This window comes from Callionymus lyra, chromosome 17 (genome assembly GCF_982586985.1).
Source record: "Callionymus lyra chromosome 17, fCalLyr1.hap1.1, whole genome shotgun sequence".
Classification (NCBI taxonomy): Eukaryota; Metazoa; Chordata; class Actinopteri; order Syngnathiformes; family Callionymidae; genus Callionymus; species Callionymus lyra.
In genome coordinates this window covers 12,497,586-12,524,902 of record NC_141834.1, presented here as the reverse complement: position 1 = coordinate 12,524,902, position 27,317 = coordinate 12,497,586, and the positions used below count along the sequence as shown (strand labels likewise).

At 36.6% G+C, this 27,317-nt stretch overlaps 3 protein-coding genes across 3 annotated transcripts; 1 reads left to right on the top strand and 2 right to left on the bottom strand.

The window, feature by feature from the left end:
- The first annotated feature begins 2,850 nt into the window (after positions 1-2,850).
- LOC148062514 (jeltraxin-like) lies at positions 2,851-3,726 on the top strand. The gene is made up of 2 exons (XM_087779111.1): positions 2,851-2,915; positions 3,204-3,726. The coding sequence occupies exons 1-2, from the start codon at positions 2,851-2,853 to the stop codon at positions 3,724-3,726; spliced, it is 588 nt and encodes a 195-aa protein (XP_087635237.1).
- Positions 3,727-3,804: 78 nt separating this feature from the next.
- On the bottom strand, positions 3,805-15,704 carry pip5k1ab (phosphatidylinositol-4-phosphate 5-kinase, type I, alpha, b). Its single transcript, XM_087812862.1, has 16 exons — positions 15,632-15,704; positions 11,965-11,999; positions 11,591-11,683; positions 11,296-11,426; positions 11,092-11,209; positions 10,574-10,726; positions 10,200-10,499; positions 8,638-8,873; positions 8,489-8,572; positions 7,681-7,729; positions 7,514-7,598; positions 7,294-7,449; positions 7,104-7,224; positions 6,978-7,040; positions 5,821-5,914; positions 3,805-5,737 (listed from the first exon to the last, which is right to left on the bottom strand). The coding sequence occupies exons 1-16, from the start codon at positions 15,675-15,677 to the stop codon at positions 5,735-5,737; spliced, it is 1,767 nt and encodes a 588-aa protein (XP_087668988.1). The 5' UTR covers positions 15,678-15,704; the 3' UTR covers positions 3,805-5,734.
- Positions 15,705-16,591: 887 nt separating this feature from the next.
- Positions 16,592-24,164, bottom strand: ecm1b (extracellular matrix protein 1b). The gene is made up of 10 exons (XM_087813216.1): positions 23,951-24,164; positions 22,560-22,622; positions 21,333-21,401; positions 20,398-20,475; positions 20,046-20,311; positions 19,008-19,213; positions 17,795-18,059; positions 17,511-17,707; positions 17,204-17,279; positions 16,592-17,129 (listed from the first exon to the last, which is right to left on the bottom strand). The coding sequence occupies exons 1-10, from the start codon at positions 24,018-24,020 to the stop codon at positions 16,947-16,949; spliced, it is 1,473 nt and encodes a 490-aa protein (XP_087669342.1). The 5' UTR covers positions 24,021-24,164; the 3' UTR covers positions 16,592-16,946.
- Between the last annotated feature and the right edge of the window lie 3,153 nt (positions 24,165-27,317).

Below are 27,317 nucleotides of genomic sequence, written 5' to 3'. Positions count from 1 at the left end.
AGTTGTCTGTTTGTTTTGAGGTCAAGGTCACCAGTTTGATGATCAGGTCATCCATAAAAGTCACATCAATTTAAAAAAAAGGGTTCACATCAAGCCAGACAGCGAGACGACGAGGTAAATACATTTTCACAAGAACAGTAATGTCATTATGCTTTATTTAGGATTTGTCTTTATTTAGGAAATTAGATTTACATTTGGTTTATTCATTTTGTAGTTTATTCACTGATCTGGCATCTTAACAGATTTAGAATTTGCGACCTAAAGGATTTGAAGGGATGTTATATATATATACTTAAGAAATGTATTATTAAATAAACTAATTATTGTGGATATTTAAATTTGATTCTTTTATAAACAGTTGCTGGGAGGTGAAAAACAACTTTACAGAGTCCTGTTTCGTGAGTTAGTGTATTTATTTTTGCACCTCCATGGAAGGATATCAGTGCCATTATTTTTAAGAATTTAATAACTGGGAAATATTTGAATTCAATCATTTCTATATTGAAATTCGTTTTTACATTTTTTACAATGAGTAACAATCTTTCCACATGAAGTTTGATATTATTTTAATTATCAAAATAAAAAAAATACAAATGTAACGTTTTTATTTAATTTGTAGACTTTTAAATCCATTATAAAAATTATATTCTAATACTGCCAACATATTGAATTAAATAGGCTACGAATATCATCAAAAATATTTGTTATTTTTAAACATAGAGTTTGATATTCCAATTCCAGTAATTCAAAACATTTTTTTCTGAATATCTATCTATCTATCTATCTATCTATCTATCTATCTATCTATCTATCTATCTATCTATCTATCTATCTATCTATCTATCTATCTCAATATAAAATGTTGGTGGAGTTATCATTTAATTATTGTATATCCCATTATAAAAATTCCACCATTTAATATATAAATCTTTCAGTTTAATTTTTCAATACAAAACAAATTGAATTTTTCAACATGGAAATTAATGCTAAGAAAAAACAACATTACAATTCAAAGGAATACAAAGATTCAACATTTACAAAGTTAAATTCAAGCCTTCAATTTCCTGATGGCTCTTAGTACTTCCATACCAGCCACCGTCATCATAAAATCCAATATTGTTGACCTCCTAGTGTTGTACAACTCCTTTGTTCATTTTAAATTTAAATGCCGTTAATATTCTGGTTTACATGACATATATTCAATTTCTAACGATTGTTTATTGATTTATTAATTGAATCAAATGTAACAAAATAACATGAAAATAATTATAAATGTATATAATTAATTAATCATAATTATTAATACATATACTGTGTTCTGTTTTGTCGCAGATGCAGAAAGTATTTCTTGTCACGTTGTTTGCAGCCATTTGTGCAGCAACTAAAGGTCTGTTTTTGTTTTGTTTTTAAATGTATTAGCTCATAACCAGTTGAAAGATTTGAAGGATGATAAATGACTTATGTATAAATAAATGTCAAATTGTATAAATACATTTATAAATACATAACAAAATGTATAAATAAGTAAAAGAAATGTATAAATACGTAAAAGAAATGTATAAATGTATAAATAAATGTTTGGATAAATATCAATATGTAAAAATTTCAAATAAATAAATGACTTCAAATCTAATTTTTGTAATGAATGGAGCTATTTTACTTATAAATACACATTTTGTCATTCATACATTTTGACATTTATTTATATATTTATTTATACATTTTGACATTTTGACATTTTGTCCGAGTGTAAATTAAGTGTGCTGGTTGAACATCAGTCTAAGGCAGTGATCGGTTAAACAGGCAAAACAAACTAAAGCAATCGACATCGACGCTGCACGAAGAGTGGAAGAAACTTTTCTGAAATCTTAGCAAACAAAATGAAGTCCGTGACTCAGTGGTAGAGTACTCGCCTCTGGACCAAGACTTTTTTTATTTTTTATCTTAACATTATGCAGATATTTATTTATTTTGAAATAAGCAACAATTAGAGACATTGTTATGAGTAACAATTTAACATTGAATAATAGGCTCACTCTCTGTCTAACTAACTGCCTTCACGGATCTCCTTGAACTCCGAACTCAAAACAAACCACCGTTACAATCACTTATATTCTCACATAGTTGACACCTCGGTATTTATACAAGTTGTTAGACTTGAGAGATATTACATTGTGGTTTGCTCACCCATCTGTGCAGGAAATTAATAATGAGGTTCTCTGATCAATAAAACAACGCAGTTAACTGGACACAAAACTTACTTACAAACATAAACGCAGTACAGCTTAATACAATAAACACTGGACTGTGATCTTATCCAATTATCATCTATATCATATCATAAATTATTAGCAATAGCATGAACACGGTCCATCTTCCCAAGATTATCCAAAGTTAGCCGTGAAGCTAAAATGAACGTGTGATGAACGTGTGATGCTCTCAAGGCAGTGGTAGTTGATCCAAGGCTGTAACCAATCACTGCCTTAGACTGATGTTCGACCCGCCCACTTAATTTGCATAGGACAATGAAATGTCAAAATGACAAAATGTATAAATACCTAGATACATAGAAGTAAAAAATATATGAATAAATGTCAAAATGAATAAATGACAAAATGTGTATTTATACGTAAAGTAACTCCATTCTTTGACAAACAAAAATCATTTATTTATTTCGACATTTTGACATATAGATATTTATCCAAACATTTATTTATACATATCAATACATACTGTAAGTCAATTATCATCCTTCATAGAAAAATAGTTTAACGACGTCTGACATTAGGGTTTTCTTTTTTTCGGGGAGAAGATCTCACAGGCAAAACCTTCGTCTTCCCTGAGGCAAGCATGTACCAGCACGTGACACTCTTCACCGAGAAGACCACCTACTCGGAGTTGACCTCCTGCCTCAGGTACGTCTGCACGACGAGTATTGGAGCCACTCACTTTTCATTGTATTCATATAAAATACTTTTATTGCGAGATTTGATTGATGAAAAAAAAGGTTTTACGAAATTAAAGTAGTCCAAAAAAAGAAAAACATTATTACGACTTTAATCTAGTAAAAATTGACTACTTTAATCTCGCTATAAATATATTTTACACAACTTCCTAATACAATTAAAAGTATTTGAGTGGCCCTAATACCCCGTCGTACCTCTGGGATAAACCCTATAATATAATTTTTTTTAAATTCTACTTTCCAACATCGAACTTTTCAGGTACAAGACCGATCTGTCCGCCAATCATGCGCTCATCTCTCTCGCGGTCCCGGGAGGAAGACCTTCATTCGTGATCCTAGGGCCCGCCACGCCTGGCTCCTTATCCATCAAGATCAAAACTGAAACGTTGGTGTTTCGCTCCCTCACGCAGCCACTGAACACCTGGCACAGCGTCTGTGTCACGTGGTCGTCCTCCGGAAAGACGGTGCAGGTGTGGCTGGACGGCAAACCGACGGTGAAGAAAACGACGACCATCGTTGCCGCCATCACAGGAACACCAGATTTCATTCTGGGTCAGAGTCACCTGCACCCGTCAGGACTGACCACCAATGAACGATTCGTCGGGATGATCGCAGACGTCCACACGTATGACTACGTCTTGTCAGAACACGAGGTCAAACGCTACATGGAGGACAAAAACTTCACTCCCGGGAATGTCCACAACTGGAAAGCTCTGTTATACCAGATGTCAGGGAAGGTAATGATAGAAGCCAAGCCGTAATGTTGGAACATCATTATCTGACAGATGGATGAATAAAGAAAATCTATTGTTGAAAAGCCATCACAGTGTCGGGTGAGTCAAGACAGATTTTTAGAAAATATCCTTTAATCCAGATTGCCCACGAGAACAAGACGGCGACTGAAGCACACACAGCCTGTTAAACAACCCCAAAAGTTTTCAAGCAATTTATAACAGGGTCACTGTAATCAAGTGCTTTTAAAAAAGGTCAAGGTCGAACAACACAGATATTTTTCTCAACTTTTTACCATGGTAGTAGGCAGTAAATTTTGAATTACATTATTTTTTCAACAAACAAAAGTTCGAACAAGGTATAAAACATCCTTCTTTTTTTTTTAAGTCTACTTGTATGCTTCTTGTGTGCGTGTGTGTGTGTGAATTCCATTTCAATTCATAGCTGTACACATTCTTGCATCCGATAAAAATCCATCCAAAGATTAGAAGAAATATCAAAAATTGAATGAAAAATGTCCGATGGAGCACCCTTAGTTTGCAGACATCCTTCTGTCAGTCTATGTACAATCAAACGTGGCGAGACAACTACGGAAAGGAATAATTTATAAATATAAATATACGTATGCGAACAGGTGAGTCGGAGATTGTGGTTCATATTGCACCATGGCTGATAGTGTTCAGTTTAAGCACGGCGTGATTGTGTTTGTACATCCAGCAGATGTAGAACTAAAAAAAACATTTGCATCAATTGAAACAACAAAAGAATGTGCATTTCCTCAGAAACAATTTTTAGAAATTGGAGTGTTTTCTTTTTTCTTTGGCGACTTTCAAATCATTCAGGGTTTTTTGAAATGCACGTGGATTTTAAATAAATAAAAAGGCTGATACTTCGTCCAAGCACCTCATTTTACACGACATCAAATGGAATGTGCAGATAATTCAGCGGCTAAAGCGGTCGTATATAAACAGGACTCGCGGCAGTTCCATCGCACACGTTTAAGCAAAAGCAGAAAAAAAAACTAGAAAATATCTAACATTTAAAAAGAAAAAAACATCAGCTGGAGCGAACGTTTCCAGTTTCAACCATAAACATTCTCTCTTTGGTGCCGCCACTGGCACGAACAGCAACAATCTGATGACGTCAGCACTTTCTCTGGTCGATGATAAGGAGCATTTGAACCTTCAGGGTCATGTAAACGATTCCATCTAAAGCAGGATGTGTCAGTTATTGCTGCTCGTGGAAACAGAAACTTCCTGTTTACACTCTGCATTGATCCATTCGAGGGAGATTTCTTTTTTTTTCTTCAGCTAGGAGTCTCTGAAAGTATTTGAAATATCGCTGGGAATCTTTCAACTGGAGTGGACATTTGAAACAGCAAGTTTTTTGGGGGAAACGGTGGGAAAGAAGGCACAGAAATGTGTGACACGTGACACAGCAGCGAGAGATTATCAGTCCAGAGTTCCAGCTTCCCCGGTGTGTCCACGAACATCTTGTGAGACCGTGGGGTTCAGGCCACGCTCGATAAGACACTTTCTTGGATGAGAAACATTCATGGTTGTAGCGCGTCCAGCCCCAATCCGTTCGGATCAGCGGCCCCATCTAGTGGTCATTCGCACGTCTTATCAAAAATAACGACTGAAGTAGTAACAAGAGGGCGTGTCAAATATAGCGGAATTCTTGTTGAAAATGAGGACCTTCATGTGCTTTTGAGTGTGCTTTTCCAAACTTCTTGACATACCTCACCATCATCTGGTGAGTATTTTAAACACACATATATATATGTATATATATATATATATATATACACACTCAAAACTGGTTTTGCTTCATTTGAAAAACAAGTTCCTGGCTAACCATGTTCTCAAGTAGGAAGTGGATGTGGAAGAGGAGTGGATAAATGTGGCCGCGATGACGTCGTTCGTCCAAACGGTCGTGAGAACTCGACGCTTCCTTGTGCACTCCAGGCTAAACTTGACGCAGGAATACTCCGACCTCTGCCACCGGAACCTCTTGTCCTTAAAAGGCACTGTTTTTCTACTGCAGCGACAAAACAAAAAAACATCACCGTTAACAACAGAAAATAACTAAATTAAATGTTTCTTATGAGCCCCGAGACTTACAAAACAAATATTGGTCTCAGGGATGATGTCAGAGAGAGAAACTACATCCTCGGACTGGTTTCCCGACTCGTCTCCTGGTGCTTCCATTTCCAAACTGCAATATGACACAGAAAACGTTATTATCGTCAAACCTATAAGTGAATGTTTAATATTTTTAATGTTGAAACTTAAAAACTTTTTAAAAAAAAATGATGAAAAATGTTGTTTATTAAGCATCAAATCGTATTTTAAATAAACTAAAAGGTTGTTTTTTAATTGGAATTTAATTATTTCTATGCAAAAAAGATTCCTTTTATTTTGTCTTTTTCAATAATTGAATTAATAAATAAATAATACTTTTAAATTTAGATTAGGTTAGGTATTACTTTATTGAAAACATTTTCCAATTAGACACAGCAATACAGCAATTATTCATAAAAATAAAATTAAAATAAGAACAAGAACAAAGTGAAATAAAGAGAAAGAACAAGATGAAAAAAGAGAAATAAAGAGAAAAAACAAGATGAGATTTTAATATATATTTAAATTAATGCATTTGTACACATATCATTTATAAAGATATTATAAATTAATGCATGTGTACGCATATAATTTGATATTTTAATCCCAACAATTCAAAAATAAACTACTAAATAAAAGAAAAGTAAAAAGAGTTATTTATATACAATATAAAAATGTTGGTGTAATAGAGCCATCCTGATTGGCTGAAAGTTCCATCATGTAGCTCGGGATTCTTTTTCCGTCGCCTGGTGACACTTTTATAATTCTTTACCTCCATCAAATCTCTCCCCATCAGTATTTATCCTTTGCCGGTCTGTTTTTTGGTTTCCTTCAGTTATATTTTGGTATTGTCAGGTGGCACTAATAAATCAACATTTTTGTATTGAATCTAAAATGAAATACAGAATTCGGAAAATATTTTTTGAATTATTGGAATTAGGATAACAAATGCCATGTGTTACAAAAATCTTTCATTTTGATTACGATTATTTTTTAATTCAATTAATAAAAGAAAAAAAATCCAACATTTCGCGAAGAACAGATCAATAAAAAGACATTTTTGACATTAAAAAAATGTAATTCAACCATTTAAAAGGTTGATGCTACTGTTAAACTTCCACATAAGTGGGACCTGACGGGTCAAAAACAACTCGTACCTGTTGAAACTGCACTTTTCTTGATCAGTGTTGGCAGATTTGTGCACCACGACGCCCACGGACCTGCACAGAGAAGAGGCTTAAGACTCCTGACGGACTACAAAAGCGTGTCGTTCGGGGGGTTACCTCAGGGGAAGAGACACGGTGCCTCCTTTAGGGCCGGCCGCGAATGGCGTGGACGCATCCGTGGAGTTCCCACCTAACGTCGGTGTACGTGGGACTAAATCGGGTCTGCCCGACTGAACGCCTGAATGTAAAAATCAAACTCCAAATGAGTCTCTCTTGCGATCAACCCTGAAGACCGATCGATCCTCACCGCTCTCCGCCTCCGACTCGTTCCTGAAGTGGCTGTGATAGACGATCCTGGAGTCCACCCCGGCGTTAGAAAGTGGCGTGGACGCCCCTAAAGTCGGCGCCCTCCTCAGAACACTCTGCCCGCCACTGCGACCCTTTTTCGACGGCGACGGCTTCACTGTGGAGGGGAACACAAGGTCATCACCGACGGCCTCGCTAAACACTTTTGACTCGACACTTACGTGGGATTTTCCGGAACACCGTGTTGCACATGAACTGCTTGAAACGCTCCGCGTAGAAACCCGGTCTGTGGACCGACACGGTGTCCTGCAAACGACAAGATAAAAACATCAACTTTTTGACACAGTCGAGGGTGTAAATGATTTTTACGGAGGGGTCCAACACTTACTCCATCGTGCACGAGCGCCTTCCACGAGTGTTCCAGCTTCTTAATGAATCTGAGGAACGGTATCACAATGAGAATCAGGGAAACACAAAACACAAAACAGAATCTAAAGAGGATGAATTCTAAAGAAGAAAAACTAGTTTTTTTCTTCATGTTTTTAGCAGTGAAACCCTTTCGTTATATTTTCAACGACACCTGAAGCACCTGACGTTAAACCTTTTTACATTAGTGGGTCGGAGACGGAAGTTTCATTTAGTTCCATTTTCATTTTAGCTCGGATGAAGGGAAACCTAAAAAGAGCCTTTGTTCATCGAGTGTCAGCGAGGCGGTTTTCATGACTGAACACTGTTGCAATTCTTCTGTTTTAACAGCAGAGGGAGCCAGAAACTAACATGTTCAAAGGTCCATAGTGCTGCTTTTAATAGTGGGGAGAAAAAAAAGAAGACATTTTGGAATTTTTTTCGATGTTTACCTAAAAGAAAAAGTTGTTTTCAGATAAAGAAAAGTTAAAAAATAATCACAAACATGTTTGGTTTAGTCACGTGATCAGAATAGGTTTTTTTTAAAGAATATAAAGCCACGATAAAAAGGACATTTTTTAAGAATTTCTCTTTAATTTAACTATTTTCTGTAGCAATTATTTATTTTAATGGAAACCACTCTACAAAGACCCAAGCTAGAGACAACCTAGTCGTAGGAAAAAGGGGGGTCAACAGTTACACAACCAGCAGAGGCCGATACATATTTTTAGACATGTCAAAAGTGAAAAACAACAAGACAATCTTTGCAGTTTATATATCAAATTACAAACCGGTAAGACTGGAGAATGTCAATAATTCCAAGGTAGATCAGCAACCTCTCTCCTTTGGAGTTACGTGCAGGAATACCACCCACGCTGAGGGAAAAAAAAAATACAAGTTAAAATCTAAAGATGTTTTTGCTGGTCTGGGCTTCACTCACTGATCCTCTGAATCCATCGCTCCTTTCCCACGAGCTTCCCCCTGGATCGACTCCATCGCCGTACAGTATAGACTTTTCTGGGCTTGGGGCCGCCGCTGGTCAGGGGTCACCGCTCCATCCGACCCTCCGCAGTCCCTGGAATAACCTCCCGCGCGCTCGCGTTCTCGACTTGCCTGGTCCATGTTGTGGATTCCCATCAGCATGCTGTAGTCCATGATCTTAAAACTCTGTAAGAGCTGGACACACAGACATATTCTCATGAGGAAAATATGAGGAATGAGAGAGGTTTCCTAACTTTTACCCCAAAATAGCATGAGCCCCTTTCCTCTCCGACAAACATCTGAACTGTACCAATGTATCAGCCTTTGTCTCCCTGTCAGTGGATCCCAGGTAACTTTTTAGCACCTAAGCTATTCATGGCGAGCTGAACAGTGTGGACAGGAAAAAGAAGGTCAAGCGGAAAACTCTGACCCGCTTTCTGTCATGTATCACTTTACAGGGCATATTGATAGTATTAACTAAATTTATAGTCAAGAGCTCAATTCCTTCAATGACTCAGACTGAGTCAATATTTTTCCTAATGATTGGAAAACCATTAATAATGCACTTAAAAATAAGGGAAGTTCGCATCAAAACACAATACAATTGAATGTACTGCATAAAAAAACGTATTATAAAAAAGAAATCTGTGAAGTTTATTTCACATTTACCTGGTAGGGAAAACTCTTAGAAATAATACGGATGTGTATAATACAAAAAAGAGGTCAATATTATTGTTTCAGCTTTAATTAAAATCAGAATTATACGCTTTTATTGCCAGTGTCACGACACAAGACCTATAATATAAAAATGAAATAATATGAATGACATAAAAATAGATTCATAAAATAGAATAGATATTACCATACAATGAAATACATAAATAGTGAATAATTAATGCAAATAAAATACATTACATTTAATTAAACAATGCTTTTAGTCCCTTTCAAATATCATTTTAAGTCCAATTTCACTAAATCACTGAAATACTATCATTTATCGATAATTATTTTTGTCTAGTTGTCGTCAACAAATGTTGTATTTTTGTCATGTTTTAGTAATACAATTCTTGTGACTCCAATTAATACGGAGTAGTGTAAACTATATTTGTCTTTTAACTGACCATTTAAAAAATATATTTTTCTTTCAGGTACTAGGCTCCAAGTTTATTTCCATGTATGTACCATATATTGGAGTGATTTCTGCACGCTTGACATTTTTTAATCTGTATTTTTAGGTGAATTTTAGTTATCCCGCGATACATTTTAGCGTATATATTTCAAAGCAATTTTTAGTCTTGTTTCCATTCATCAAAACCATTGAATTATATATTTAAATATACATCTATCGTCACGATTTCAGTTTTGTTTTTCAGATACAATAGAGTTTGTTGATGAAAATATTTTGTCAGATTTTCTGTCACACTACACAATAATTGTAGGTCTAGCAGGAAGAAATTGATGGTTTGTTGTTGTCCGTTTTTGGACTTAAACCAAACGGATATAATTTGTGACTCGACTCACCCGACAGTCTCTTTGTATGGTCTTGCTGAGGGCGTTGTAGTTGTCGGACTCCAGCAGCAAACCGTCCGGCAGATCCTGGATGAAATCCAGATCTTTGTGTATTGGAACAGCTTTTTCCCGCTCCTTCGCAGACGCTCGTCTCTTGTAAGTGGAGCCTTTCAGATCATATTTGAGGTGCATGGGGATGTTCCGAGGCAACAGATTGTTCATCACGACAATACGAATGTTTTTGCCTCCAGCCTGGACACAGTAGAGTCCGTAGAACTTGGGCAGCAGCGTGCGCTTGTTTTGGTTGATATTCTACGAAGGAAGAGAAAAGAAAAATATAATAAATATTTAATAATTAGAATATTCACTTTGTGTGGAAAACTCACCATGAAATACCCAGGCAGGAGTTTCTGCAAGAATTCAGCTTCTTTGTGTTGCACAGTTTTGATGATGAACTCGTCGTCGCTGGAGACGTAGAAAAGGGACCCGCTGGCTCCGGGGTTGGACAGCTCGATCAACGGCTCATTACACAGTGAATACTTGCAGAGGAAGAAACAAAAGAATGAGCAAAACCTTCGACATTATCAACTTCTTATTTCAAAGGAAAAAAGGGAACAGCCATGAGAGCTTCTTACTGGGCAGTTTTAGAGCCGTTTTAAATAAGAAAGAATTATCCCTGAATATTGTGCATCTGTGAATAGATTCTTTGCTTTTATCCTTCAGAGTTTTGTGGCGAGAGCACAGAAATTCAATACTGGAAAACGAAACCACAACGAAGAGGGGAAGCAAGAAAAATGTCCTCCTCATAAATAATTGTGAATTAATGAAAGATTATTTCAATGATCGCTACATTATTTTCTGCCCTTCCACGTGAATCTAACGAACGCTTCTCGTCAACACTTACCAAATAATCATCCGGCTGAATGCCAAACAGATCTCTGAAGTAACGGAAAGCTATGGGAGCGTAGGTCTTGAAGCGGAAATCGCTGTAGTGATGAGCCGGAGTCAGATTACTGCCTTCGCTGAAAAACACAAGAGGCACAGAAACGATGAACTCCAGACGATTGGCCTCGGAAACCACAAATATGACGTTGGATTCGATGCGAACCCTGGAAAGAAGATGCTTTCGACGACCACAAAGTCCTGCATCAAAACGTCCCTTTCGGCCTTTTGGCTCAAGCTCCCAACCGTGTGTGTGATGCCCAACTGGATGGCACCTTGGAGGGCCGACGATGTGGTCTGAGGGAGGAAAGTAAACAAAACATGCGTTTAAAAAATAATGCGTTTGTTCAAAATTAAAGCAATTATTAAGGGAAATGTGAAAGAAATATTAAGAATAATGTCAACCCTCCCCCACTTCTCCTGATAAGAGTCACTGGTGTCAACTGTGACCGCATCCTGACCTTTTTATAGGTGGTCTCTCCAGTGGTGGTCTCCACACCCCGGTGTCCAATTGTCTTCTTCATACTTTGAGTTGTGCCTGAAGACCCAGGCAGCTACAAAAAAACATTTTATAAAGTTATTTTTCTTTTCTAAATAGCAAATATAGTTTAGCCTATTACATAATTGACTGTGAATATATAAGGAATTCCTATTTGAATTAATTTTCTTGCAAATAAATGTTATAATTCACATTTCTTTACACGTTTGATCATTGTGTTGTCATGATAGAAGAAGCTACATTGTGTTGGAAACCTCAGGAGATACACTTGAAGTTTGTTAATGCTTACTTTTTCAATTAAGTCATTAAGGTGGAAGGGATTTTCAGAATTCTTACCTCTGGTGGGGCCACTTTAATGAAGCTGCTGGCTCCTGTGGGGGACAAAAAAAAAGAAGCTTTTAATGGAGAAAATTCATCTACTTTTCCTCCATTGAGGGACTAGAGAGACTATAACGTTGCAACATAGTTACTAACTGCTGCTGCTGCTGATATCTGGAGCACAGATTGAATTGGAACTACTTCTCCCCTGTGACGACTGATCTAGTTTCACAATTCTCGGGACAATTGATAAAGTTCTGTTCACGTTTTCTCACCATTAAAAGACTAATAAACCAACTCATTATAATTCTTGACAAACACTCATGCAAAAACCGCATTAAAGTTTCTGCAGTTAAAACATTACAATTATAAAACACCATCTAAATTATCTAGTGAATAATCTACACCACAAGACAGGACATAAAACTGTGGATGGATAATGCATTAAGGCACTCAAGGCAAGCTTGAATTTCTTTAGGAAGACACTGGTATTAAACAAACACTGCAATAACATGTTCATGCAACTCCTGCTCACACACGTGCGTTGTACCTCGCTGCAACGCTCTTCTCCAGAAATTAGTTCTAATATCTGGAAGGAAGAAATAGATCAACCCTGAACCCAAATCAAGGCCAGTGATCTCTCGGTGGATCACTAAATCAGACCAACAAATCTAGTGGAGTGACATACTTGAAAAGGTAACTTCATATATTAGCATTAAGAGAGTGTAACCAAAGATAGTTTTGCCTCTAAAAAACAGAATAAATCTATTGTCCAAGGTTAAAGCTATAAAGTAATTTACAAAAATACACATTTATAATGCGTTTCTGAAACAGAATGTCGTCACGATCGTGATAAAATCATGCATCTTCGGTGATGTCGTTTTTTTGTGAAGGTTAAACTATTATTGAAAAGGTGTTTAAAGTCTAGTCTTACATTTAATTTGGTGTGGATTTCAATGCTGTAATAGATAGGCAACCAAAGGAAGCGAATTTGAAAGTAGTAAAGTAGACTAGATCTTTTATAGCAAACACAACCCGTTACATAATGAAATTATAAACCAGATGAGGTCACAAGTCCATGTCTATCCACTTTAATGAAAATGTTAAAAGGGATTTTAGCCTCAAGAGTAGCAGACCGGTCGTGGTTAGAATGCTAAAAAAGTAGCTTTTTAAAATGCTATCGCTTTACATTATAAGGGTTACACCATATATATACATAACAAAAAAAACAACTTTAGAATTTTTTTTATTTATCCTTGAAAAAGAAATACATTTGAGGTCAATGATTTCAACTTTGACCTCAAAATGACGAACCACAATTGTGTCAACATGCCAAAATATTATTACTTTAATTACAAGTTTTAAAGTAGAATAAAACAACAATTTCATTGTAGATATACTTGTCAGCAACAGGCAGAAAATCTGCTTGTGTACAAAACAAAGTAGTCACGTGTAGCCAGCAGAATGAACACACTAATGTCCTCGCACTGCCGGGAAGAGACTGTAAATATAACTGCTCTGATTAGGAAACATGGCTACGAATAGTTCACAAAATATATTTCCGCCACTCAACCGTCTGCAAGTGCCTCTCTCGTATAGGTACAGTCTGAGGGTTTCGGCCGTGTGGGAGCCACAAGAGTGCCCTCGGAAGACCCTATTTTTATTCACTGATTCATTCCTTTTGGCTCAACAACTGATAGAGAATCAGCATCACTGCCTAGCATGTAGTAGTGACGCATGAGATAATGTTCTTAGATCAAATAACGCAGGTGTTTCCCAGCATTATTTTCTTTAAACAAGTACAAAAATATCTTATTTTTGATACATCAAATACTAAATAATCAAGAATCTAAATAATAAATCATTATTTTATTGATGATCCATTATATAACCGTTACTGTACCCCCCCACCCAACATTTATGCAGTAGAACCGCAGGTCACGGATCAGATTCTGGTTGAACCCCTGAACAAGAGCCACGAGTTAAGCAGGCTTCTCAAAAAAATGACCCAGAACAATTGGTGAAAATCCTATTATTGAAAACAGAAACTGAAACACTTGAGTGAGAAGACCACCCAGTCTGCTCAGTCCTACAACACCAGCTACAATGACACGCGCAAATATAGTTGAAATTGATCAGTTCAGTTTGGTTATTTGTCTTATTAAAGAGTTTAAGAGGAAAATTCTTGTTGAAAAAAAGTTGTTTTTAACTCTTTTTTTTCCATTTTAACTGTTACAACACAATCAACCATGTATAAATGTTTTTGTAGCTCTTAAATAGTTCTAAATATACAACTTAGGAGTTTTTCTTAAAGCAAATACTTGAAATAAACTGAACAAAAATATGCCAATCAAAATACCTGATCAAAGATTAATATATATATATATATATATATATATAAAGATTAAGAATCTCAAATCAGAGAAGCACATTTATTTGAAGTGCAAACCCTGTGTTGTGCAAACTAATAAAAACACACAAGTTGTGTTTCAAATTGATAATAAAATGCACATCTCCAAATAATGTATACATTTAAAATCATGACTTTGCCATTTGATATCAACCCTTTCTAGCGTCACTTCATTATGATCAAGACCTTCTAGTCCTAAGAGCTATCTGCGTCGTTCGACTGGTGAAACCGGAGTGAAACTCTTCTCTAGTCACTCTGAAATGGAAGCTTGGCTGAGATCATCATCTCTTTAGGTCCTAAAGCTTCATGTCTCCGGGTGGGGCCGGGGAAGACCGTCGATCCCTAAATGATGTCAACAAATCAGGTGTTGGAATGAGCAGTGACGGACTAAGATGCTGAGTGTGACTCACTTAAAGATTTTATTCCCACACGAAGAGCATTTGTCATACATTCTTATTGACCGATGAGTTCAAATAGAACGGAAAGAATCTCGTATTAAAACGATCTCCACGAACTTGTTTTCTCAGACCTCTCAGTGTTTTGCCACAGAGTGGTTTTTCCAGTGGCGATGGACAGTTAAAGTGGAAATGAGAGTTCCCACAACAGAGGAGGTGGTCTGAGGTTCAAACCCATTCTCTCAACTGGCTTATTACATTTCTGAGAGATCCACCCTAGAGAACCATCCAACTCTATAACACTGCATCTCAGAACCAGTGGATCACGAGTTTCACCCCCACACACAGAAACCCACCAACACCCACACATTAAAGTTAAAGATGAGAAATGACAAAGCAGATAAGTAAAAAACTATGTTTGAAATGGTAAAATGATCATTCTCACGGAGGAGATACCGTTATTTTTCACACTCAGGCGAAAACTAAGCCTTTAAAATACGATTAAATCCACATTTTTAACAGTTAATCGCCTCGTTGCTACTTGATAAGGACACCACCGGCTTGAAAACAAAAACAGCACCAGATCCGCGCGCTATTGAAAATAAACAAACTATAAACAACAATTACCGCGCGTCTATATCTACGACATGTATATTTACGCCACATTAATGCCATTTTATCTCTTGTTTTTCGTGAATACGCCGGCGATCGCTCGTTTTTTATTCGTGAGAAGTCGGACGCCGCGGTGCTAGCGAAGCTAACTAGCTAACGCTGGCGAACGCGGACAACATCGCCGGGGTTTGTGAATAAAGTGTCGCCGCAGTGAGTTCTATCGATCGATCCTCAATGACGAATGGATACATTTACTTGAAATAGATACCTGTCGGGGCTGTCGGTCCCGAATCTGCTGTCCCAGCAGTCGCCATTATGATTTCACTGCCTCACATCCCAACCAACACAGACGGTGTCGCATCAGTGCTACCACAGCGCCCCCTCAGGCCGAGGGTGGTAGCGATCTGGGTAGTTAGTCATACGATAGTTGACTCACCGGAGAATAGATACAACATAATAGAGTTAAATATTTTAAACTGTTTATAAAACAATTCGAGTATACAGATGAAAAAATAAAATAAGGATTATTAAATCGAATTACAAGATTTACAGTAAGATTTTTTTTTTAATTTCGATTTCAAACCTGGACATAAATTCACATTTATCATCTTCTTATTATTATTTGTTCTTTCTCTCTATGTTCTTCTTATTATTTTATTTTTTATTTATTATTATTGTTTATGAAAAATTGCTGGCTATTGGAAAAAACAATTTCATCAATAAAGTTTTACCCTACCTTACCTTACCTTACATTTAGGCGTCCTTGGGTGTCTTGAAAGGCACTATCAAATAAAATGAATTATTATTATTATCTAGCCAACTATATATGTTTAAATTTCACGCATAAAATTTTTTGATGTGCCATAACTCAAATCCACCATGCACAGACATATCTGTAAAAAAATAAAAGTTTTCCATTTAATATGATTTTTATGAACATTAATTATTAAAATATTAAAGATTTATTTTTGTAAAATAAGTTTTGCCAAGCATGATGCGAGTGGTATCTTAACAACTTTTTTTTTTAGCAGCACCAGATATGCCCATGTAGTCCCCACCCCAACCCCGCCAAAAAATAAATAAACTCAACTGCAATCTTCCAAAATAGAGTTTGTATTTGATTATAGCATTTTATTGCATGTCATAATCCCCCTATTTGTTCTACTATTTTCATTGCTAGGCACATCTTAAACTTCCAAAATGGAGCGGCATCAATGAATCATACACGTTATTATTTATTGGTATCTGTACTTTATAAATGACGTGTATATTACAGGTGTTACTATAAAATAAGACATTTCAAACATAACCTGTAACAGCGGTTCAGTCTCAAACTGACAGTGTGGTACCATCACAACAATAACATGTCGATTTGTAATGAATAAAAGATAACAACGCTTCTAGCTGAAAATCTTTTTTTCTTTTTTTATGATGCATAGTAGAAACAAGTTCAGTATACGAAGCGGTGGCTTAGTTGCCAAGTTAGTCTTCAGTGGTGAGAGGTCAAATTGTGCTGCAGGTTTTTGCCGATTCTGTAGACGACCCAGTGCCTGAAAAGTCCACAGCAAAAAGGCCCTAAAGGATTAGGAAATGGGGCAAATCTTCTTCTTCTTTTGGCGCATCACACCGGTTGCCTTGGAGATGGCGTCGAGGAGATTTTTAGTGATGCACTGTTGGGACTCCTCGGTGGCCAATCGGCAGCATCGACGGATAGACGGGGGAAGAGCTTTCTTCGAGGAACAAATGACACTTGTATCTTCTTTGAGCTGCACGAAAAAAAGAGTCATATTCCCTTAATGATCAACACTTAATTTAATCGTTTATTCAAGATTCAACTTACCATCTGGCTAATGCAGTTGTTCTGGTCTTCTGCAGACAGGGGGCAGCATTTGTTCACGAAGCTCTTGATAGAAACCCTGAAAGTTAAACGACACATTTGAGCATCCACTGGGATCAGGAATTCGATAAATTACATACAAAAGGTTTCTGCTTTTCCTCAGTCCACCAGATAAGAAGATAATCAACGTGAAAATGATATAAAGAACAACTATCAAGGAGTAAATAGATGAGGGGGCGGAGCCAAAGCATCCAGGAGTCAAGCCTACTTTAACATAAGGCAGGTGGTCATAATGTTTTGGAAGACTTACAATTTGACGATCTTTTTAGAACCACACATGCCAGAGAGAGACACCTCCTTGTTGGACGCGGTCACGTTGTAGAACGGATCGGGAGAAATCGACTGAAAACATTGGTGCTGATCCACTGCCTCGCCGCTTGAACAGCACTGGAAATCCACCTTTGCGCCGTTCTTATTGGAGCAAAATCTGTTAAGCTCGTCCCTCCACTAAGAGAACAAGGAGAAAGGAAAATGAGAAGAAAACAGAGAGCGCCATGATGTATTATCGACATTTGCAACAGCAAAATAAAATACCTTTTTCTCTGCACAAGTCAGAGACCCCTGCTGCTTTTTGCAACACTGTTTGAATCCCTTCTCTACACGATTGACGGTCTTTGCCTGTCGGGCCAGATATTCGAAGCCAGTATTTGGCAGACATTTGACACTATAGCGTGGACGCAGCTTCTGGTTGTCACAAAGCGACTGAATGGAGTCTACTGTTGGACGTCCAGGAGGGAAGCTGATGTCAATTTTCTTCTCTTCTCTGTGGCTCCTGATACTGAACTGAGCCGTCAATGTCCTGTGAAGTGTGAGGGATAAGGTCAGACTCGGAACAGTACCTCCCTGTGAGAGTGAGGTGGATTTTTCCTAAATATGTCGAGATTTTTCTCACCCTTCAAAAGATAGTTTAGCGAAACAATCTGTTAGCATGATGTTCAAGGTTGAGTGAAGAGAACTACAGGTTCCCATAGAAGGAGTTTCATCATTTTATTCTCTGCTATATGAGGATGATCATGTCCACTTTAAGTTAGTATCAGACCCGATCGGTCAACTTAAAATCACCATTTAACTCTAGTACGTTCAATATGATACTGTAAATTAAATATTTAGCTTTGAATTTCATTATTATATTCATATTTCATTATTAGTTACTACTTTTCTTACATTAAAATACTTAAAAAAAAAAAATTGTTTAATTATCATTTTATAAAAGTTGTATTCAACTTAAAATAATTAATTGTGTAAAAAGATTACATGTTTAATACTCAGAGCAGGGAAATTATGGAAATTCATATAAAATCCACTTTAAAATGTTAATATAAACAAGAGAAAAAATGTTTTAAGCCACAAAATGCTTTTGTTTTCGAAACGATTTTGTTCCAATAAAAACATTTGATTCTCACGACAATAAAAAATAATTTAGCTTATTTAGAATCCAAATATGACAATAACATTTATACTTATTAATGTAGACAAATTCTAAAAATTTAACAGAATCTGAATGATACTCCCCATTATAAATAAAACATTTCCTATTATACATTCATATACAACTTTTATACCTTTTTTTTATGTCTAATAACTTCACTACAGTGTGTTCACTTCACTACATGTCCTTTACAAATCCATTTTATTTTCTTATGAATTCCAATCATTTTATTGTTTATAAAATTGTCAATCCATAATTAACATGTACTACAAGTCATTTTGCGTGTAAATATTTATATTAATTGAACTACTGATATACCTCTGGCACGAGTCGGGGTCAAAGGTGAACGGAGCTCCAGCGGGAACGGGAGCCACGGGCAGCTCCAGGGTCGGCTGGTAGGTTGGATTCAAAGCATTTCTGTTGAAACACTCCATCCTTACGGCGCTGCTCGGTGTGCAGCACTCGTACTGTCGGTCCTTCACCATCCCGTTCTCCTCACAGAAAGAATCCACAGAGAGCATCCACTGCAGGACAACACACAGTATGAGGCACAAATATAAATAGAAAATATGAGTCTAGAGTTAAAAAATATTTTTTTTAAACCCTTGTGTTATTATCAGGGTCAAGGTGACCCTATGGCACGAAAACAAATGTGTTTCGACCCAGAGACAACACAAGGGATACCACAAACACATTTTTTCAGGCCTTGGCCACAAACACATTTTTTTCGGGCCTTCAACCAAAAACACATTTGTTTTCGGCCACAAACGGATTTATTTTTGGTCCTTCAGGTCACCTTGACCCTGAGATAACACAAGGGGTAAAGACAAAATGTTACATAGTGCTGCTTTAATGTAGCCCAGTTGCTCCCTTAATGTAACAAAACAATCCGCTGATGTGATTTTGAGACGCTCTACGACTACTTTATCAATCGAAACTTCATTTGTCATTCACAGCATTAGTCAGAGTAAGACACTGACCAAGAAAGCGGATGAGAAGTCACACATTAATGTCAAAAATCAACATTGTTTCCTACTGAAAGTTTACAAGCCATTGCTTCTCTGCTTTCTTAAGGTAAAATATTGGATGCTTTTTGTTTTTTATTAGCATTATTTACAAGAACAATAAATCATTTTTTAATTTACTTGAAGGCTTCAGGCCACTGCCATCATCATTTAAAGTTTTGGCGAGGTTTAATTCTGACAGTTTGGAAAAAAAAAACAGATGTGTGCTATCGTAACTAACCTACTCGTGACAAATTCTTTAAAAAAATAGAAGGTCATTGACTGTTTTTTTTCTTGCAAAAAGTGCAACGCTAAACATTCTGAAAATGCTGACTCGGCTGAAGACACTCACCGCCTGAGTAGCGCAACAAAGTGTCACTTCCTCGCCCTGTACCGGGTTGTCTCCGCAGCAGGTGCGAAACCAGGACTCTGCTCTGTTAACAGCGCTGGCTTGTCTTTTCAGATACCCATAGCCATAGTCAGGGAAGTAGGTGTCTGGGTAGTTTGGCCGATGGTCCAAGTGGCCACAGATGGCGCCGATGTTTTGTGGAGTCGGTCGAGCAAGAGGGAACGTCACTGGATACTTCTCTGTGGGAGGGAAAGAGCGGGGTCCGAAACCTGGACAGCATTCGGGCGAAAAGAGGAGGAGGATACTATGAAAGCGTTGATGATTAAAAAGATCAAACTATGAGGTTTGAACCTACGTCCGCGAGGGGGCGCTGCTGCTCGTTGAGGATGCTTTGGTTTTTTGGGTGAAACGATGGTCTGCTCGAAACCAAAATCTTGTAACACAAAAACAAGTCATGTAAAACACAAGAGCTATTTTAGGATGTTTTTATATAACAATATGAAAAGGAAATAATTATGAATTAGTAGTTTATTATCAACTTTCCGAGTCAGAAAGAGTCGACTTTCTGAGTCAAGTTTGAGTCTGAACAGAAAGATTTAGGGATTTTCTGAGTCAAGTTTGAGTCTGAACAGAAAGATTTAGGGATTTTCTGAGTCAAGTTTGCGTCTGAACAGAAAGATTTAGCGATTTTCTCAGTTAAGCTTGAGTCAGAACAGAAAAATGTAGTGATTTTCTGAGTCAAGTTTGAGTCTGAACAGAAGGTTTAATCGACTTCTGAGTCAAAGTTGACTCTGGGCAGAAAGATTAATAAAACACATGTGACCCAGTTACAAGGTCATAGAAAAAATACAGAAACAAAATTTGAGATTTGTACTTGGCTTTTTGAAAAAAAAAAATATATATAATGCCTTTTCTTATTTAGTTACAAACAAGACCAAATTTGTTTTGGACACTCAAATTAAAGTTTAAAAATATAAATACAGAATCACAGCTTGCAATGAGCTTAAAAAATAATCAACACTGGACACACAAAAAGGAAAAGTACCAGATGTTATTGTGTAATTGGAATGTTTATAATGTATTTGAACAAACAATTGAAATGTTTTAATATTTTGGTATAGAATGGTAAGAAAATGTAAATGTCTTGCAATGTTCAAACATTTCCAAATTCTATAATTGCACTATGGCAGTTGGATACATAATATCTAAACCTGTGAACATTTGCTTTGCACTTCGCAAGACTTGAGTGAGGATTAGATAGAAATGATGTGGCAGAAAAGAATACTTTACCTTCAGCCTGCAGGAGGTCGGACAAGTCAACCTCCTTCTGAAGCATGAAAGAATCCGGCCCATGCATTTCTGTAGGCGAATCAAAGAATTACTGGAGAATCAAGGACGGTAGCGTGGAAGGTCAAATGAACACCCTAGTGAATCAGAGAGTTTTTTGTGGATGAAATCTTGTTTACTGTAAACACACTCTGCAGTGATAGAGGTTTGTCACTACGCATCATGAATCCCCAAAGTCTCCACCTCTAAGGGACTTGTTGTATAAACAAAGCAGGGTGTGATTACAGCTGGAGGATGAATAAAGCCATTATTACGTCATAATGGACTCCGCTCTTGTAACCTCTTATTCGCCGAGATTTCAGACGGGGGAGAGCTTTATAAAGTTATAACTTCAAAATATGGTCATGACGAGAGAGTTACTGCATCTTGGAGAGGAAAACTTCAACATTTGAAACATGCAAGTGAGTCACATTAGTTGACCTTTAAAAACCTCAAAGATATAACAGAGTCCAGTTGAGGTTTAGCAGAGCTGTGTTCACTATTGTGAGCTCCATCGTCACCAGAGAGTTACATAAATATGTTTAAATTGAATTAAAGTCGGTTTGAAAGAAGCAACATTCCGACCAAAAACTATTTGTGTCCTTGTGTTTGGCTTCCCCGTTTATTATTCTGTGTATTCTTTAGAAGCTTACACTGGTGTATTTTCATTTTTTTGATCCATTCCTTTCATCTTCGCATGGAGAAGAGACTTTAATCAAGGACAAAAGCGATGAAACGACTCTGAAATCTCGCAGCTGGTTTGAATACTCTCTATGGTTTGGAAAAGAAGGTCATCTGGCAGAGACATCAGTAGATAAGTATCTCACTGTCTTTGAACCTTCTGTAGGAAAACCCACAACATGATTATGAAGGATTTCTTGGATTATAGTGGATGGAAATATTATTGCAATGGAATTGTGTTTGCAAAATGCATACATTAGATTTTTTTAATTTTAATAATATATATTTGGTTTTGTTTAAAGTGCTCTTTGCAGTGATCCAGCAGCTATTCAGTAGTTGTGTTGACTGCACGTGTCTAGACTCTCCCGGGGCTCGTACTTTTTTCCCCCCTTTCTACACTTTATGAACCCGAGGAGAAATAGAAGAGTGCTGCCAAAATCTCACATATCCTCAAATTGCTTCAGGGTCAGAGACAAAAGCAAATGTGTGCAGAAACATACGCCTACCAACCTTGCATGAGATGGTTGATGTCAAAGGTGACTTCACGCTGCTCCATGTTGGACTGGTCACGCACTGAACGGAAAAAAGGGAAGAAGAGGAAAGACAGAAAAAAAATGTTACACAACCACCTATAAAATGTTTGTTCATGACAAAAAAAAAAAGCAAGAGGAAAAAATCTCCGCTTGGAGGACAGCCCATAAGAAAATGGAAGAGATGTTTATTTACAGTAAACACTTGTCTGCGAGAGCTGTGATAAAGTCATTAAGTCGTTACATAACTCGGAAAACAAGAATGTGACCCACTATTACATCTCTCAGAGAGTCTCTATTCAGATTTCACATATTTATTTGTTGTATAATTTTCTATGCTGCATTTATTTCAAGAGAAGAATCAGCCTGGTATTAACCAGGTATTTTAAATTGGGTTGCACAGAGAAAAAAAACAATATTTATTTGATGTTGTATTGATTATTACAATCTGAGAGGCCTTTTATTTAAAAAAAAAAGATTAATATAAAGATTTATTTTCAAAGTAACATTGGCCTGTGACTCTTGACCCGTTTAGACTTTTGTTTGAGACAAGTTAAAGTTAAAAATAAGCCTGTTAACTATGGAAAATGAGCAGCACAATTATACTTACATTCATGAATAACCCTAATCACAAACATTTAAATATTAACTAAAGTGCATTTTCATTTTAAAAAGGTAAACAAGTCGGAATCAACTTTTTACTTTTACATTTAAGGTCAATATATACACAATTAGTATGAATAATCATACTTGAAAAATATGATTAAATAAACATTGAATTTAGTCTAAAAAAATAAAGTCATAATAGGGGTAAATCTGAGCTTTAAAAAAATCTAGTATATTATATAACAATGTCAGTTTAGCTAAATGTATCAGGAGTTAGTAAATAAGTTTCAGAGTTTAGTTTGAGAGAAAGTAGAAATGGGGAACATTAGAAACTATATGTAGATATAATCCATTATTAATAATAACAATAATAACAAAAATCGTATTCATTTAGCGCCTCTTGGGACACAAAGGAGAAAAACACACAATAAAAAAGGGTTAAACAAATACAGAGAAGACAATCACGAGTAATCATTTTTGAACAGGTGGGACTGTTTTAAAGTCTGAGGCGAGTAATAATAATAATATTTTGCAATAAATAAATAGGTGTTTCAATACTGAATATAATGCTAAAAGTGAAACACATTTTTTTAATAATAAACACATAAATAAATGTACTTGAATGTTTTACTGGTATTAATCAAATGATTTAAAGTTGTTGTTGTTGAGAAGACATGTCAAGAACAAATCCTCTGTTAGTTTGCAACACGGAACGCGTCCGTAGCGTTGAGCCTGAAAGGGTAAAACACGGAACCAGTGACCCACCTTCTGCAGCCGAACTTAAACACAAGATCAGAACCGCTGTGGCGCAGGAGAAAGTCCGAATCGAACCCATGTCGAACCGGGTCGTCTCGTTTCAACGAGAAAAAGAAGAAGATCGACGTAGAGAGAGAGTTGTTGGTCCAGGTTCTGCTGGTTCTGTGTGAGTGATCCGGACCAGGTGGCCCACTTTTATGGACTTTAAGGAGAGTAAAGGGAGAGAGGAAGTGAGGGAGGAGGAAGTTTGAGAACATGACTCATGTGTGATGCGTGTTTGGGTGCTGCTGGAAAACCACGTGACCGTATCCAATCGTGCCTGGATCGATTCCTTTTCCCTCTTTTAGTTATAATAAAACAAACACCATTTTTTATGTAACATCATCCACTCGTCGTTCTTTGTGATTTTTTTTTTAAATTGTAAAATAAATATTTGTATTTCTGCTCAGATCGTTTTTAGGAGCGTCGTGTCCACGAAGGGTTAAATGAAAGTTCTCCTTTATTATCATTCAAACCATGAGCTGCAGCCTTGAACAAGGTCCTGGTAATCTTCCATCCGAGGTTGCTATGATTCAATAGGTTATAAAACAGATTCATACTTATATTTAGCCGTTTTTGTTAGATAAACAGTGTCTTTGTAATAGCTACAGCAAGAAAGTGTTGAGACTACACACATACATACAAGACACACACATTTTTTAAGTATTAGACATCACTTTAATATCAAAAAACATTTTCAAATATTACATTTAAGTTTCAAGTTTTAAGTTTTAATCCTTAAAAAAAATCACCATCGTAGAATTCCATTATTGTTCAAATTGAAGGTGTTTTATTATTGAAATCTCGTTGATGGTCTCCGAAAACACGTGGAAATATCTACCACTTCAATGACAGTGCAGCGTTTTCAGCTTCCACATCACACATGTGTGTTTTCATTTTCACCTGTCATGCAGTTGTTAGTACTCGGAAAACAAATGGTTTCACACAGGCTCAGGAATGTCATTTTTTTGTGTGTATTTTCAAATAAAAAATATACATATATGTGTTTTAAGGTAAATTCTAGGTTAAAAAAAATCGCTGTCATCTGTGTTTTCTGCATAAATGTTTGAGATTCACCATCCTTTCACATTTAAAAAATATTTTCTAAGATATTTTTACTTATAGTTTAAGTTGAATAAAAAAAGTTCTCGCCTCAAGAATGCTTGACTGAATGCTCAACAACATCGGGCAACCGTTGAGGTCTACATGCTACATGCTCAGCAGCAGTCTCTGGACCAAATAACCATAATGGCATAATTGGCTCTGTCTTTGCGGTTTTGCACCACTGCCACAAATGAGAGGATTTCGCTTGAAGAAAATTGTTACGAGCTGTTACGTGTTAACTGGAAAATGTTTAAAAAGTCTTTCTGTAGATCAAGAGAGAGAGAGAGAGAAGAATGTATTTGTTAAAAACAAATTCTATACTTTTAACTGCTCATAAATGAACAAAAAACAACATTAATTTACCATCATTTTTCATTTAAATATATACACATTATTCAATATAAAAATGAACATGTAATAATCACAGACGTATGTATGTGTAGGGGTGGTCTCTGTTTTTTGGGTTTTGGGGTGTGTTTCTTTTTGTCTCTGTGATGGGGTGGTGTATGTGTATGTTTGTTTCTATGTTGGGGTGTGTGTGTTTTTGTGTTTTCTGTGTGAGTGTGTTGGCGCAATGTGTATCTTATTTCTTTGTATGAGTGTGTGTGTTTCTGTGTTGGCGCAGTATGTGTGTTTATTATTTTGTGGGGCTAGTGTCTGGGTGTTCTCCTATTCTTTGTACGGGTGGTATCAGTGTGTTTCTGTGTTGGGGTGTTATCTGTGTGTTTATGTGTTGGGGTTCTATGTGTGTTTTTGTTTTTGTATTGAGCTGGTATCTTTGTGTTTTCATTTCTGTATTGGGTGTTTTGTTTCCCTCTTAGCGTGGTATCTGTGTCTTTTGTTTCTGTATTGGGGTGGCATCTTATTTTTTGTTTATTTTTTCAGGTGATATTTGTGTGACCGCTTCTGTATTGGGGTGGTATCTGTATGTTTTTTGTTTATGTATTGGGGTGGTATCTGTATATTTTCATTTCTGTATTAGGTTGGTATCTACGTGTTGTGCTTCTGTATAAGGGTGGTATCAGTATGTTTTCGTTTCTGTATTGGGGTGGTATCTGTATGTTTCACTTTTGTATTATGGTGGCATCTGTGTGTTTTTGTTTTTGTATTAGGGTGCTATCTGTTTTCGTTTTTGTATTAGGGTGGTATCTGTATGTTTTAATTTCTGTATTGGGGTGGTATTAGTATGTTTCACTTCTGTATTAGGGTGGTATCTGTATGTTTTGTTTTTGTATTGGGGTGGTATCTGTGTGTTTCATTTCTGTATTGGGGTGATATATGTATGTTTGGCTTCTGTATAAGGGTGGTATCAGTATGTTTCACTTATGTTTTGGGGGGGTATCAGTATGTTTCACTTCTGTATTAGGGTGGTATCTGTGTGTTTTTGTTTTGGCGTGGTATCTGTGTATTTGCTTCTGTATTGAGGTGGTATCTATATGTTTGGCTTATGTATTAGGGTGGTATCTGTATGTTTCACTTCTGTATTGGGGTGGTAAATGTGCGTTTCATTTCTGTATTGGGATGATATCTCTTTGTTTTCATTATTGTATTGGGGTGGTATCAGTATGTTTCACTTCTGTATTGAGGTGGTAAATGTGTGTTTAATTTCTGTATTGGGTGATATCTGTGTGTTTTCATGTTTGTGTTGGGGTGGTATATGTATGTTTCACTTCTGTATTGGGGTGGTAAATGTTGGTTTAATTTCTGTATTGGGGTGATATCTGTGTGTTTTCGTTTTTGTATTGGGGTGGTATCTGTATATTTCACTTGTGTATTGGGGTGGTATCTGTATGTTTCACTTCTGTATTGGGGTGGTATCTGTATGATTCACTTCTGTATTGGAGTGGTATCTGTAGGTTTCACTTTTGTATTGGGGTGGTAAGTGTATGTTTCACTTCTGTATTATGGTGGTATCTGTATGTTTCACTTCTGTATTGAGGTGGTAAATGTGTGTGTAATTTCTGTATTGGGTGATATCTGTGTGTTTTCATTTTTGTATTGGGGCGGTATCAGTATGTTTCACTTCTGTATTGGGGTGGTAAATGTTTGCTTCATCGGGGTTGTATCTGTGTGTTTTCGTTTTTGTATCGGGGTGGTATCCATGCGTTTTAATTCTGTGAAACACAGCATGTTCAGGCAACAGATGAAGAGTCTCGAGATTTTTGTCGAGTCTGAAAAAACGACCTGGACTCACGACTTCAGCCTCAGGCAACGTTTTAATAACTTTTCCAGC

Excerpts from the sequence above, each read along its gene's own strand:
- LOC148062514 (XM_087779111.1), top strand. The coding sequence starts at position 2,851 with ATGTACCAGCACGTGACACTCTTCACCGAGAAGACCACCTACTCGGAG. Across the intron at positions 2,916-3,203 it reads GAGTTGACCTCCTGCCTCAG|TTCCAACATCGAACTTTTCA; the intron begins GTACGTCTGCAC and ends TTAAATTCTACT.
- ecm1b (XM_087813216.1), bottom strand. The coding sequence starts at position 24,020 with ATGGGTTCGATTCGGACTTTCTCCTGCGCCACAGCGGTTCTGATCTTG. Across the intron at positions 21,402-22,559 it reads CATCAACCATCTCATGCAAG|AAATGCATGGGCCGGATTCT; the intron begins GTTGGTAGGCGT and ends ATTCGCCTACAG. Across the intron at positions 17,708-17,794 it reads TGACTTGTGCAGAGAAAAAG|TGGAGGGACGAGCTTAACAG; the intron begins GTATTTTATTTT and ends TTGTTCTCTTAG.
- pip5k1ab (XM_087812862.1), bottom strand. The coding sequence starts at position 15,677 with ATGGCGACTGCTGGGACAGCAGATTCGGGACCGACAGCCCCGACAG. Across the intron at positions 7,730-8,488 it reads GACATTCTCCAGTCTTACCG|ATTCATTAAGAAGCTGGAAC; the intron begins GTTTGTAATTTG and ends ACCGTTCCTCAG. Across the intron at positions 7,450-7,513 it reads GGTGTTCCGGAAAATCCCAC|TGAAGCCGTCGCCGTCGAAA; the intron begins GTAAGTGTCGAG and ends TCCCCTCCACAG.